This window comes from Perognathus longimembris, chromosome 2, assembly GCF_023159225.1.
Source record: "Perognathus longimembris pacificus isolate PPM17 chromosome 2, ASM2315922v1, whole genome shotgun sequence".
Lineage (NCBI taxonomy): Eukaryota > Metazoa > Chordata > Mammalia > Rodentia > Heteromyidae > Perognathus > Perognathus longimembris.
The window spans coordinates 655,097-667,779 of record NC_063162.1 but is presented as its reverse complement, the minus strand read 5'-3'; the positions used below and the strand labels follow the sequence as shown (position 1 = coordinate 667,779).

The 12,683-nt window shown below is 60.4% G+C and overlaps 1 protein-coding gene across 1 annotated transcript in view; it reads right to left on the bottom strand.

The window, feature by feature from the left end:
• The window catches only part of Cfap46 (cilia and flagella associated protein 46), an 84,813-nt gene that overhangs the window by 52,492 nt on the left and 19,638 nt on the right, over positions 1–12,683 (bottom strand). Inside the window, 7 exon segments of the mRNA XM_048334671.1 lie at positions 816–954; positions 957–1,027; positions 2,244–2,284; positions 2,286–2,378; positions 6,100–6,227; positions 7,980–8,110; positions 11,285–11,408. Of these exon segments, the coding sequence (XP_048190628.1) occupies positions 816–954; positions 957–1,027; positions 2,244–2,284; positions 2,286–2,378; positions 6,100–6,227; positions 7,980–8,110; positions 11,285–11,408 (727 nt within the window).

Sequence of the window (12,683 nt, the reverse complement as noted above, 5' to 3'; positions counted from 1 at the left end):
CCCCTCCCCACTGTGCCACAAAAGGAGCACCCCTCCCCACCGTGCCTGCAAAGGGAGCACCCCTCCCCACTGTGCCACAAAAGGAGCACCCCTCCCCACCGTGCCTGCAAAGGGAGCATCCCCCCCACCGTGCCTGCAAAGGGAGCACCCCTCCCCACCGCGCCCATGAGGGGGAGCACCCCTCCCCACCGTGCCCGCAAAGGGAGCATCCCTCCCCACCGCGCCCGGGGAGGGGAGGTTCCAGCAGTTACTTAAGGCAGAGTCCCTTTTCCTTAGCACAGCACAGTGAGCACATGAGTGCACTCTGTCTGGGGTGTTTGTGTTTTAAGACCAGATCCTGCTATGTGGCTCAGGGTAACTTCAAACTTGGCCTCTCCACCTCCTAAGTTCTGGATGGCGGGCAGCTCCACAAGGCCCTGCTGCTCACCATTCTAGCCCCTACTTGGGGATGTGAGGTCAAACAATTAAATCCCCTTGTTCAGACTGAAAACCAACAAAAGACACATTAGAAGTTCATTTTTGATTCAACTTGGCATAGACTGAGTCCTAGTTAGAGCTGCATACGTATTGGTCTCTCCCAACTGCCCACGGATCTGGAGAAGAAGCCTCGGATCCATTCCGACCCTGCCTCTCCACAAAACCCAGGCTGAGAACAGGCAGTGTCTTCTCTCTCCTGCCAGCTCACCAGGAGGCCTGGCCTGGGACAGACCGTACTGAACTCCCGGGAGCAACAGGGAGCCCAGTGCGAGGCCAGGGCGGGCCTCCCTCCACCCACAGTGACCCCTGCCTGTGATAAGCGTGGCACCAACACCCACCCATTGTGGCCGGTGACCTTGATGGCACCCAGGAGGTGGGTCAGGGCGTCAACCAATTCCTTCTGCCTCCTAGCGGTGATGAGATGGTGGTTGTGGTTCAAGATGTAGACCGCAGCATTCTGCACAATCCAGGCCTCCCCATCTCCTGCCCGATGTCCGCAGAGCGCAGCCAGCTACTCATGGCATACTGTGACAAGCTTTCTATCCACGTTCTGCAAACACACCACCACCAGGCCTCAGCTTGGAGGCACGCCTCTCCAAGATGAGCCTTGGCATTAGTGCTGTGGGCTCTCCTGGAGGCCATCTGCCCTGTGCTGTCTACTGTGCAGCCCGGGATTCAGACAGTGCCTGGGGAGGTGCCCCCGGGCACTGCCCTGGCCACATCTGGGCTGGCTACTGCTCTGTGGCCATCCCTGCGTCTCCTCCTCCTCTGTGGCCATCCCTGCACTTCCTCCTCCTCTGTGGCCATCCCTGCGTCTCCTCCTCCTCTGTGGCCATCCCTGCGTCTCCTCTGCCTCTGTGGCCATCCCTGCGTCTCCTCTGCCTCTGTGGCCATCCCTGCACTTCCTCCTCCTCTGTGGCCATCCCTGCGTCTCCTCCTCCTCTGTGGCCATCCCTGCGTCTCCTCCGCCTCTGTGGCCATCCCTGCGTCTCCTCTGCCTCTGTGGCCATCCCTGCGTCTCCTCTGCCTCTGTGGCCATCCCTGCACTTCCTCCTCTGTGGCCATCCCTGCGTCTCCTCCTCCTCTGTGGCCATCCCTGCGTCTCCTCCTCCTCTGTGGCCATCCCTGCGTCTCCTCCTCCTCTGTGGCCATGCCTGCGTCTCCTCCTCCTCTGTGGCCATGCCTGCGTCTCCTCCTCCTCTGTGGCCATCCCTGCGTCTCCTCCTCCTCTGTGGCCATCCCTGCATTTCCTCCTCTGTGGCCGTCTCTGCGTTTTCTCCCCTGTACCAGGTCCTCCTCCTACTGAGACTCCTCCTTGTCCCTCAGCTCCGTCCATGGCCTGAGCTTTTGTCCTGTTACTCACCTCTTCTGAGGAGCTGCTGGCCCGAGGCCCTGCCAGGGCTACCCCCCCCCCCAACACCATCTACCTGGCAGCCACCCTAGCCACAGCTTCCTTGGCACCCTGGGGTGCGCCTGCCACCTTCTCCTCACACGCAGGCTCCAGGCCACTCTCCAGGTGGGACCAGGCACCGTCATGCAGTGTTTGAGGGTTTGGGGACAGATCTGCCCCAGGCCAGGCAAACGTTTTCTGTCAAGGGTCAGATACTAAGAACTGTAGACCTGGTGCGCTATTATAGTGTTTGTTGCATTACTTTTTCTGTTTTCTATTTTAATAATATGTGTTTGAATTATCAAAGCCAACTTTAGCTTGAGGGACGAGCACAGGAACAGCCAGGCCTCATGTGGAGGCCGCTGGCCAGGCACACCTGTAGGTGATCCATTCCGGGTTGCTGTCTGGGGGCTCGGGTTACATAGCCAGCTGGGTGCTGACTGGTGTCCTCCGGCGGAATCGCTGGGTCATTCAGCTCCACGCCTTCCGAACGCAGCAAGTGGACAGTGGCCTGCAGGATGGTGGGCAGAAGGAGGTGAGTCTGCCCACGAGGAGCCCACGCGGAGCCCACACGGAGCCCACGCGCCTTTCCTTGCGTCTTCCTTTGGAATGGCTAATACAAGGCAGAGAGGCCTACATGGTGAGCCCCAACTCCATGCTGTGGTCAACCCCTCCCTCCACTCACGGACTGTACCCCCACCACCAACCCCTCCCTCCCCCCAAGGCCTGTCCCCCCCCACCAACCCTTCCCTCCCCCCAAGGCCTGTCCCCCCACCACCAACCCCTCCCTCCCCCCAAGGCCTGTCCCCCCCCACCAACCCCTCCCTCCCCCCAAGGCCTGTCTCCTATCCACCAACCCCCTCCCTCCCCCCATGGCCTGTCCCCTATCCACCAACCCCTCCCTCCCCCCAAGGCCTGCCCCCCCCACCAACCCCTCCCTCCCCCCAAGGCCTGTCCCCCCCCCCACCAACCCCTCCCTCCCCCAAGGCCTGTCCTCTATCCTCCAACCCCTCCCTCCCCCCAAGGCCTGTCCCTTATCCACCAACCCCTCCCTCCCCCCAAGGCCTGTCCCTTATCCACCAACCCCTCCCTCCCCCCAAGGCCTGTCCCCTATCCACCAACCCTCCCTCCCCCCAAGGCCTGTCCCCTATCCACCAACCCCTCCCTCCCCCCAAGGCCTGTCCCGTATCCACCAACCCCTCCCTCCCCCAAGGCCTGTCCCCTATCCACCAACCCCTCCCTCCCCCCATGGCCTGTTCCCCCACCACCAACCCCTCCTCCCCCCATGGCCTGTCCCCTATCCACCAACCCCTCCTCCCCCCAAGGCCTGTCTCTTCATCACAGTGCTCCTGGTATCTCAGGAGTGAATGTCTCGGGAGAGGCTAATCTTGCAAGCACGGCCTGTGGCCGTCACCCCCCCTCCTTGCTGTCTCTGTTGTCCTGGACAGCCTCAGACACCTGTGCGGCAGCACCGAAGCCTCCACGCCTACCGTGGATGGACTGAGAGGCTGAGGGTCAGGCAGCCCTGGGTGGGTGACCCTTGTACTCACAGACCCTGTCTCCCTCATGGCTCTTTTGTATCAGCTCCAACCCTGATCTCCTGGGCACAGGGGTGGTCCGGTCATACCTGTGACCCGAGGGACTCCCGCTGGGTGAGACCCAAGCCTTGGCCTGGTGCCCTGGACTGAGCCCTGAGGAACAACCTCCAGTGGCTCCAAGAATCCAGAGGTGTCAAAGGTCACCCAGGTCCTCAGGGCTCCTCCTTTAGATACCACTCATTGGCTCCAACTTCCTCCTCCCTGGGAGGGGGTGAAGCCTGCTCCACTCAAGTGACTTTGGTCTCACAGGTCAGAAATTGTCTGTCTTTTTTCTGTCAATATGGAGACTTGAACTCAGGGACTTGCACTCTTGCTCCGTTTCTTCTCTCATAGCTAGCATTCTACCATGTGAGCCATGCCTCCACTTGCATGTTTTTGTTAGCTATTTGAGATAAGCATCTTGACATCTTGTCTGCCCTGTCTGGCCTTAATCTGAGACTCAGATCTGGGCCTCATCCGTAGCTAGGATTGCAGATGTGACCCATGGGTGCCCAGCTTAGAAATTATTTCTAACAAAAAATTTACATCATTCACTAATATCAACTCAAAGTGGATCAAAGACCTCAAGGTCAGACCCAAAAGTTTGAAACGACTGCAAGAGAGAGTAGGAGAAACATTAGAACTTATAGATAGAGGTAGAAGCTTCTTGAATAGAGTCCCAGGGGCACAACGGATAGGAGAGAGACTTAACAAGTGGGACTACATCAAAATAAAAAGTTTCTGCACAGCCAAGGACATAATTACTACACTAGAAGACAGTCAACAAACTGGGAAAAGATCTTTACCAGCAATATGTCAGACAAAGGCCTAATATATACAGTAAGGAGCTCAAGAAACTAGCCCCTCCCAAACCTAATAAACCAAATGGGCAAAGAAGCTAAGAGACTTTTCAGAAGAGGTAAGAATGGCAAAGAAACAGACGAGGATATGCCATCAACCTGGCCATAACGGATATGCAAGTCAAAACAACTGAGATTCCACCTCACCCCCAGTTAGACTGGCCCACATTGTGAATTCAAACAACAAATGTTGGTGGAGATGTGAGGAAAAAGGAACCCTACTCCACTGTTGGCGGGAACGAAAACTAACACAACGACTCTAGACGGCAGTCTGGAGGTTCCTCAAAAACTAAACACAGATCTTCCCCATGACCCAGCCATACCACCCCTGGGCCTCTACCCTGAACACCATGCGCCAGGACGCTATAAGGACACCTACATCCACGCGCATTGCCGCACTAGTCACAATAGCCCAGACATGAAAGCAGACCAGATGCCCCACCACAGATGAAAGGATCCAAAACATGTGGAACCCATACACGGTGGAATTTTACATAGCCATCAGAAAGAATAAAGTAATGTCATTCTCCGGGAAATGAATGGAACTCGACAAATCATGTCAAGTGAGGTAAGCCAAGCTCAGAGAGACAGCGCATGTTCTCTCTGATATGCAGAAATTAGATCTAAAATACATTGGGATATGATAAATTATACAGGATTCTAGAGACTCACACACAGAGAAACCAAAAGAGGATAGTCTTAGGAGAGAAACCAAAGGTGAAACAAACTCCAAGATATGGAAACCAGGGATCTTCTTTTTGCTGCTTTTTTATCTTTTACTTTTTATATTCTTATTTTTGATGATTCTTTTCTTTGCCGTATGTATGGTATATTCACGTGTATATCTTCGGGAGGGTGGGGGGAGGGTACAAAATTTGGGGAGAAAAGGGTGAATATTTCAGCAGTGGAGCTCACTGGACATAGGTGAAAGCAAACTATACAACTGGAGGGTGGAGCTGGGAGGGAGGGACTGCGAGAGAGTGAGGGAAGAGAAGACACTGCAGGAAAGGAAATGTACTCATTACCCGACACATGTGAGTGTAATCCCTGTGTACAACAGCTCTATAACAACAACAAAGTAAATTGATTTAAAAATTTATATCAACACACATCATGTTTCATGTTGATGGATTTTTCTCCTCAGAAATCTTCCAATTACAGTTTTGCTTGGGAAGCAAAATGTAAGGCTCTAGGATAAATGTTTGTGAAGTGTTCATGGTGACACGGATGGTGTGGGAACTGAATCTGCCACCAGCAACTGCCCTAGCCCTGCAGATACAAGAACACTCCTCTCAGCATGGGTGAAGCCCACCTCCTCTCTGTGACCCCCAGCCTCTGTCCATAAACCGCAAACCTCCCATCCGTGAACCCCGCCTCCGCATCCATGAACCCTACCTCCCACCCATGAACCCAACCTCCCCATCCATGAACCCCACCTCCCATGCATGAACCCCACCTCCCATCCATGAACCCCGCCTACCCATCCATGAACCCCGCCTACCCATCCATGAACCCCGCCTCCCATCCATGAACCCCACCTCCCACCCATGACACTAACCGCCTCTCATTGAATCCCAATCTACCCACCAATGAACCCCGCCTCCCATCCATGAACCCCACCTCTCATCCATGAACCCCACCTCCTCATCCATGAACCCCACCTCCCATCCATGAACCCAACCTCCCACCCATGGATCCCACCTTCTCTCATTGAACCCCACCTCACATCCATGAACCCCACCTTCCCATCCATGGAACCCGCCTCCCCATCCATGGACCCCACCCACGGACGTACCTCAGCATTGATGAACCCCACCTCCGCGAACTTTCTCAGCAGGTCCTGGGAAATTTGCCTCTGGGGACTCACGTCAGCCTGGCCCAAGATGTCGTGCATGGAGCTGTCCGTGCCTCTTTTCCTCCGTCCTGCGGAGCAGCAATTGGGAAGATCATGCTTCTCTCTTCTCCTTTTGGCAGCACTAGGGTTTGAACTCAGGGCCTCACACTTGCTAGGCAGGAGCCCTGCCATTTGAGCTCCTCCATCAGCCCTCCGTGCATTGACTATTAAAGTCTGAGCCAGCCTAGACTCCCATCCTATTTGTGCTTCTCTAAGCAGCCAGGACGATAGTGTGTGAACAGCCACCCCGAGCCATGGAGTCTTGGAAACGTTTTGCCCTGCTTGGCCTTGAACTGAGAGCTCCCTCTCTCCAAGCCTCAAACAGCTACAACGACAGGCTTGAGCCACTCTACGTGGCCATCAAGATGACCTCTTTTCAAGCCCACAAAAACCAAGAATTCCTGGCCCAGCGCTGTGCGGATGGACTCAGAAGGACAGCGTGAGGCCCTCAGATGTGATCATGGTTGGAGCGTAGTAAGCTGGCAGCCCAGGGCCAAAGCAGCACAGCAGTGGGTAGCAATGGTGAGAAACAGTGGTGACTGCTGTCGTCATGGTCACTGTGGCCTGCTATTTGGAGTCACCTACAAGTGCCATGGAGGGTCAGCCTTCTGAGCTGGGCCCAGGGCCCCAAAGATCCCCAGGCCCAGAGTGCCCACGCCCCTTTGATAAAACGCCACAGGATCTGCACAGCCTCCCCTTCCTGAGGTGAACACGGTGTTGGTGTGTAATCCTGATTTCCACTAGAGGGGGCTCTGAAGCCAAGTGCAAGGCCAGAGGCCCTGCCCGCTAGGGCAGGTCAGGGTCAGTCCCGACCTCTGCTGGGGGCCGCAGGCGTGGGGGTGACACAGGCTCTGCTGGGTGCCCTTCTGCAGAGCAGACCTCAGGGGGCCACAGCCCCCACAGACTCTCAGAGCTGCAAGAAACCCCCAAGGGTGGGACCCTGAGGCCCAGCCTGCCCCTCCCTGGGGGCCAGCGGGACCCCCAAAGCCCAGCCTGCCCTCCCGGGGGGCCAGCGGGACCCCCAAAGCCCAGCCTGCCCTCCCGGGGGGACAGTGGGACCCCCAAAGCCCAGCCTGCCCCTCCCTGGGGGCCAGTGGGACCCCCAAAGCCCAGCCTGCCCTCCCTGGGGGCCAGTGGGACTTCGAGGCCCAGCCTGCCCATCTCTGGGGGCCAGTGGGACCCCCCCCCCCAAAGCCCAGCCTGCCCTCCAGGGGGGCCAGTGGGACCCCCCCCAAAGCCCAGCCTGCCCCTCCCTGGGGGACAGTGGGACCCCCAAAGCCCAGCCTGCCCCTCCCTGGGGGCCAGTGGGACCCCCAAAGCCCAGCCTGCCTTCCCTGAGGGCCAGTGGGACCCCCAAAGCCCAGCCTGCCTTCCCTGAGGGCCAGTGGGACCCCAAAGCCCAGCCTGCCTTCCCTGAGGGCCAGTGGGACCCCCAAAGCCCAGCCTGCCCCTCCCTGGGAGACAGTGGGACCCCCAAAGCCCAGCCTGCCTTCCCTGAGGGCCAGTGGGACCCCCAAAGCCCAGCCTGCCCTTCCCTGGGGGCCAGTGGAACCCCCAAAGCCCAGCCTGCCCTTCCCTGGGGGCCAGTGGAACCCCCAAAGCCCAGCCTGCCCTTCCCTGGGGGCCAGTGGAACCCCCAAAGCCCAGCCTGCCCTTCCCTGGGGGCCAGTGGGACTCCGAGGCCCTGCTTTCCCCTCCCCGGGGGCCAGTGAGACTCTGGGGCCCAGCCTGACCCTCCCCGGGGGCCAGTGAGACCTGGGGGCCAGGGTGGGGAGTCCAACCTCGCCTCAGCTTCATCGGCTTCCGGGACTTCATATTGTCGTAGAGGAGGCAGAAGCGGCAGGCAGCCCGGCAAACATCCCACACGCCCTGCTTCCGAGAAACTTTGGCCAAGTCTGTCCAGATCTGAATTCTGCTCACCACAATCCACACAGGAGGAAAGCAAGCAGAGGAGAAATCAGAAAGCAGCTACAGGACTGCATGGAAGGAACAACAACGGCAGGGCAGGCTGACGGTTCCCGAGAGCGACCTTGGACACAGTGCTGCTGTCCTGGGGCTGAGGTGGGAAAGCCTGGTGGGTGGGGTGGGCACAGACGGCAAGGCTGGGTGGTGCCCAGGGTCAGGGCCTGGTGCTCAGGGCTGGGTGGTCCTCAGGGTCAGGGCTCAGTGCTCAGGGCTGGGTGGTCCTCAGGGTCAGGGCTCAGTGCTCAGGGCTGGGTGATCCCCATGGTCAGGGCTCAGTGCTCAGGGCTGGGTGGTCCCTCAGGTCAGGGCTCAGTGCTCAGGGCTGGGTGGTCCCTCAGGTCAGGGCTCAGTGCTCAGGGCTGGGTGATCCCCAAGGTCAGGGCTCAGTGCTCAGGGCTGGGTGGTCCTCAGGTCAGGGCTCAGTGCTCAGGGCTGGGTGGTCCTCAGGGTCAGGGCCTGGTGCTCAGGGCTGGGTGGTCCTCAGGGTCAGGGCCTGGTGCTCAGGGCTGGGTGATCCCTAGCTCAGGGCTCAGTGCTCAGGGCTGGGTGGTCCTCAGGGTCAGGGCTCAGTGCTCAGGGCTGGGTGGTCCTCATGGTCAGGGCTCAGTGCTCAGGGCTGGGTGGTCCTCAGGGTCAGGGCTCAGTGCTCAGGGCTGGGTGATCCCCAGGGTCAGGGCTCAGTGCTCAGGGCTGGGTGGTCCTCAGGGTCAGGGCCTGGTGCTCAGGGCTGGGTGGTCCTCAGGGTCAGGGCTCAGTGCTCAGGGCTGGGTGGTCCTCAGGGTCAGGGCCTGGTGCTCAGGGCTGGGTGGTCCTCAGGGTCAGGGCTCAGTGCTCAGGGCTGGGTGATCCCCATGGTCAGGGCTCAGTGCTCAGGGCTGGGTGGTCCTCAGGGTCAGGGCTCAGTGCTCAGGGCTGGGTGGTCCTCAGGGTCAGGGCTCAGTGCTCAGAGCTGGGTGATCCCCATGGTCAGGGCTCAGTGCTCAGGGCTGGGTGGTCCCTCAGGTCAGGGCTCAGTGCTCAGGGCTGGGTGGTCCTCAGGGTCAGGGCCTGGTGCTCAGGGCTGGGTGGTCCTCAGGGTCAGGGCTCAGTGCTCAGGGCTGGGTGATCCCCATGGTCAGGGCTCAGTGCTCAGGGCTGGGTGGTCCTCAGGGTCAGGGCTCAGTGCTCAGGGCTGGGTGGTCCTCAGGGTCAGGGCTCAGTGCTCAGAGCTGGGTGATCCCCATGGTCAGGGCTCAGTGCTCAGGGCTGGGTGGTCCCTCAGGTCAGGGCTCAGTGCTCAGGGCTGGGTGGTCCCTCAGGTCAGGGCTCAGTGCTCAGGGCTGGGTGTCCCCAGGGTCAGGGCTCAGTGCTCAGGGCTGGGTGGTCCTCAGGTCAGGGCTCAGTGCTCAGGGCTGGGTGGTCCTCAGGGTCAGGGCTCAGTGCTCAGGGCTGGGTGGTCCTCAGGGTCAGGGCCTGGTGCTCAGGGCTGGGTGGTCCTCAGGGTCAGGGCTCAGTGCTCAGGGCTGGGTGGTCCTCAGGGTCAGGGCCTGGTGCTCAGGGCTGGGTGGTCCTCAGGGTCAGGGCTCAGTGCTCAGGGCTGGGTGGTCCTCAGGGTCAGGGCTCAGTGCTCAGGGCTGGGTGGTCCTCAGGGTCAGGGCTCAGTGCTCAGGGCTGGGTGATCCCCATGGTCAGGGCTCAGTGCTCAGGGCTGGGTGGTCCTCAGGGTCAGGGCTCAGTGCTCAGGGCTGGGTGGTCCTCAGGGTCAGGGCTGGTGCTCAGGGCTGGGTGGTCCCTCAGGGTCAGGGCTCAGTGCTCAGGACTGGGTGGTCCTCAGGGTCAGGGCTCAGTGCTCATGGCTGGGTGATCCCCATGGTCAGGGCTCAGTGCTCAGGGCTGGGTGGTCCTCAGGGTCAGGGCTCAGTGCTCAGGGCTGGGTGGTCCCTCAGGTCAGGGCTCAGTGCTCAGGGCTGGGTGGTCCTCGGGTCAGGGCTCAGTGCTCAGGGCTGGGTGGTCCCCCGGGTCGGGGCCAGTGCTCAGGGCTGGGTGGTCCTCCGGTCAGGGCTCAGTGCTCAGGGCTAGGTGATCCCCTCAGGGTCAGGGCTCAGTGCTCAGGGCTGGGTGGTCCCCCGGGTCGGGGCTCAGTGCTCAGGGCTGGGTGGTCCTCAGGGTCAGGGCTCAGTGCTCAGGGCTGGGTGGTCCCCCGGGTCAGGGCCTGGTGCTCAGGGCTGGGTGGTCCTCAGCGTCAGGGCCTGGTGCTCAGGGCTGGGTGTCCCCCGGGCCAGGGCTCAGTGCTCTGGGCTGGGTGATCCCTAGCTCACGGCTCAGTGCTCAGGGCTGGGTGATCCCTAGCTCATGGCTCAGTGCTCAGGGCTGGGTGATCCCTAGCTCACGGCTCAGTGCTCAGGGCTGGGTGGTCCTCAGGGTCAGGGCTCAGTGCTCAGGGCTGGGTGGTCCTCAGGGTCAGGGCCTGGTGCTCAGGGCTGGGTGGTCCTCAGGGTCAGGGCTCAGTGCTCAGGGCTGGGTGGTCCCCCGGGTCGGGGCTCAGTGCTCAGGGCTAGGTGGTCCCCCGGGTCAGGGCTCAGTGCTCAGGGCTGGGTGGTGCCCAGGGTCAGGGCTCAGTGCTCAGGGCTGGGTGGTCCTCAGGGTCAGGGCTCAGTGCTCAGGGCTGGGTGGTCCCCCGGGTCAGGGCCTGGTGCTCAGGGCTGGGTGGTCCTCAGGGTCAGGGCCTGGTGCTCAGGGCTGGGTGATCCCTAGCTCACGGCTCAGTGCTCAGGGCTGGGTGGTCCCCTGGGTCGGGGCTCAGTGCTCAGGGCTGGGTGGTCCCCCGGGTCGGGGCCAGGTGCTCAGGGCTGGGTGGTCCTCAGGTCTGGTGTCAGTGGCTTTGTCCCCTCCTCCTGAGGAAGAGGCCCCTCCCAGCTCCCTTCCCAGGTAAGGTGTGGTGCCGCAGGCGCCTGGTTGGGGATTCTACGGCCTGGAAAGTGGCGCTGCGTGTGTCTGGGGAGAGCCACTGTCGCCCTCACGGGCTCAGGTCCTGATGGGCATGAAGAACCAACTCGGTGCGGACACAGCGGCAGGACCCCAGGGCTCCCAATGGGCAGGCTCTTGGGCTTGTCCTCTGCAGAGAAGCCACAGTCCCTCTCACCTCTCCTTGTCGTTCTCATTTCCCAGACGCCGCAGGTGCCCAACCGCCTTGTCCACGCTGATGATGTGGTGCCGGGCCTTCGCACACAGGCTGGAAAACCGGCCCTTGATTTTCCCAGTGGAAACTGAAAGCAGAAACAACGTACACCAGAGGACCTGGGGTGGGAGGGCCTCTGTCCCGGGAGGTGGGCACGTCCCCGAGGCGTGAGTGGCGCCCAGGGCCTGTGTCGTTGGGCAGTGATCAGAGTGAGCTGGTGAGGTGTGGCACCCTGGCCTGCCGCGTCCCTGTACCGACGCCGGCACCTCCTGGCTCCCACCACCTCACAGAGCAGCCCGGCATCTTCCCATCACAAGCACCAGGCTCTGACTTGTCTCTCGCTGCCCCTGGCAACACCCATCACCATCTGCAGACTCAGTCTCGCCTGCTGAACCCGCTGCTCCTGTTTTCTAGATAGAGAACAAGCTCCCAGAGCTCTCCCCCTCACCAAGGGCCAGCAGCCTGGTGCCGCTGCTGTGGACAGAGGGCCCAGGCCAGCCTCACGCCCTCCTCTCGGTCCCAGGCAGCACCAGTGTTCACTGCTGACCAGCTCCGAGAGCCCCTCTGGGAGCCCCGACCTTGCTGGGCTCCAGCGTCTACAGGGTGCAGATCCACCATGCGTCGGCACCTCTACGATCACCTGCAGGGCACAGGGGATGTAAGGCCCTGCCTCTTGACTAAAATAAGGAAAAATATATGCATCGTGCATCGGGGTGATGCCAACAGATCTACAGGGGATCCTCTGGCACCTTAGGATGAAAGGACCAAGGAGGTGACACAGCACAACGGGCCCAGCCCTCCCGGGCTGCCACCATGGCATGAGCCTTCCAGGAGCAGGGAGGGGTTGCGGGGACCCATCCACCTCCCTCCCACCCCCCCCCCCCACCCCGCTCCTTGCCCTCAGCCGGATCTATGACATGGACTGAGGCTGCTCTGTTTCAGACCATCCACATATGAGGTCAGAGACGAGCTAGAGGAGATGACACCCCGGCTCGGTGCAGCCCCATCCCACCGCCCCAGCTGCTGGCTTGTCCTGGACAGCCGGGCTCCAAAGCCACAGGCAAGGGATGGTGTGGCCCTCGATTCCATGCCAGCACTTCTTTAGAACCTCCCTGGAAAAATGTATATGGCCTAGGTGAGCAGGTGTGCAATGGTCTGGGTGAGTGGGTGTGCGATGAGCTAGGTGAGCGGGTGTGTGATAGTCTGGGTGAGTGGGCACACAATGACCTGTGTAAGCAAGTATACAATGGCCTGGGTGAGTGGGTATACGATGGATTGGGTGGAGTGGGTGAGTAATGACCTGGGTAAGTAGTTATGCAATGACCTGGGCATAAGTGTGCAATGAGGTAGGTGAGCAAGTGTG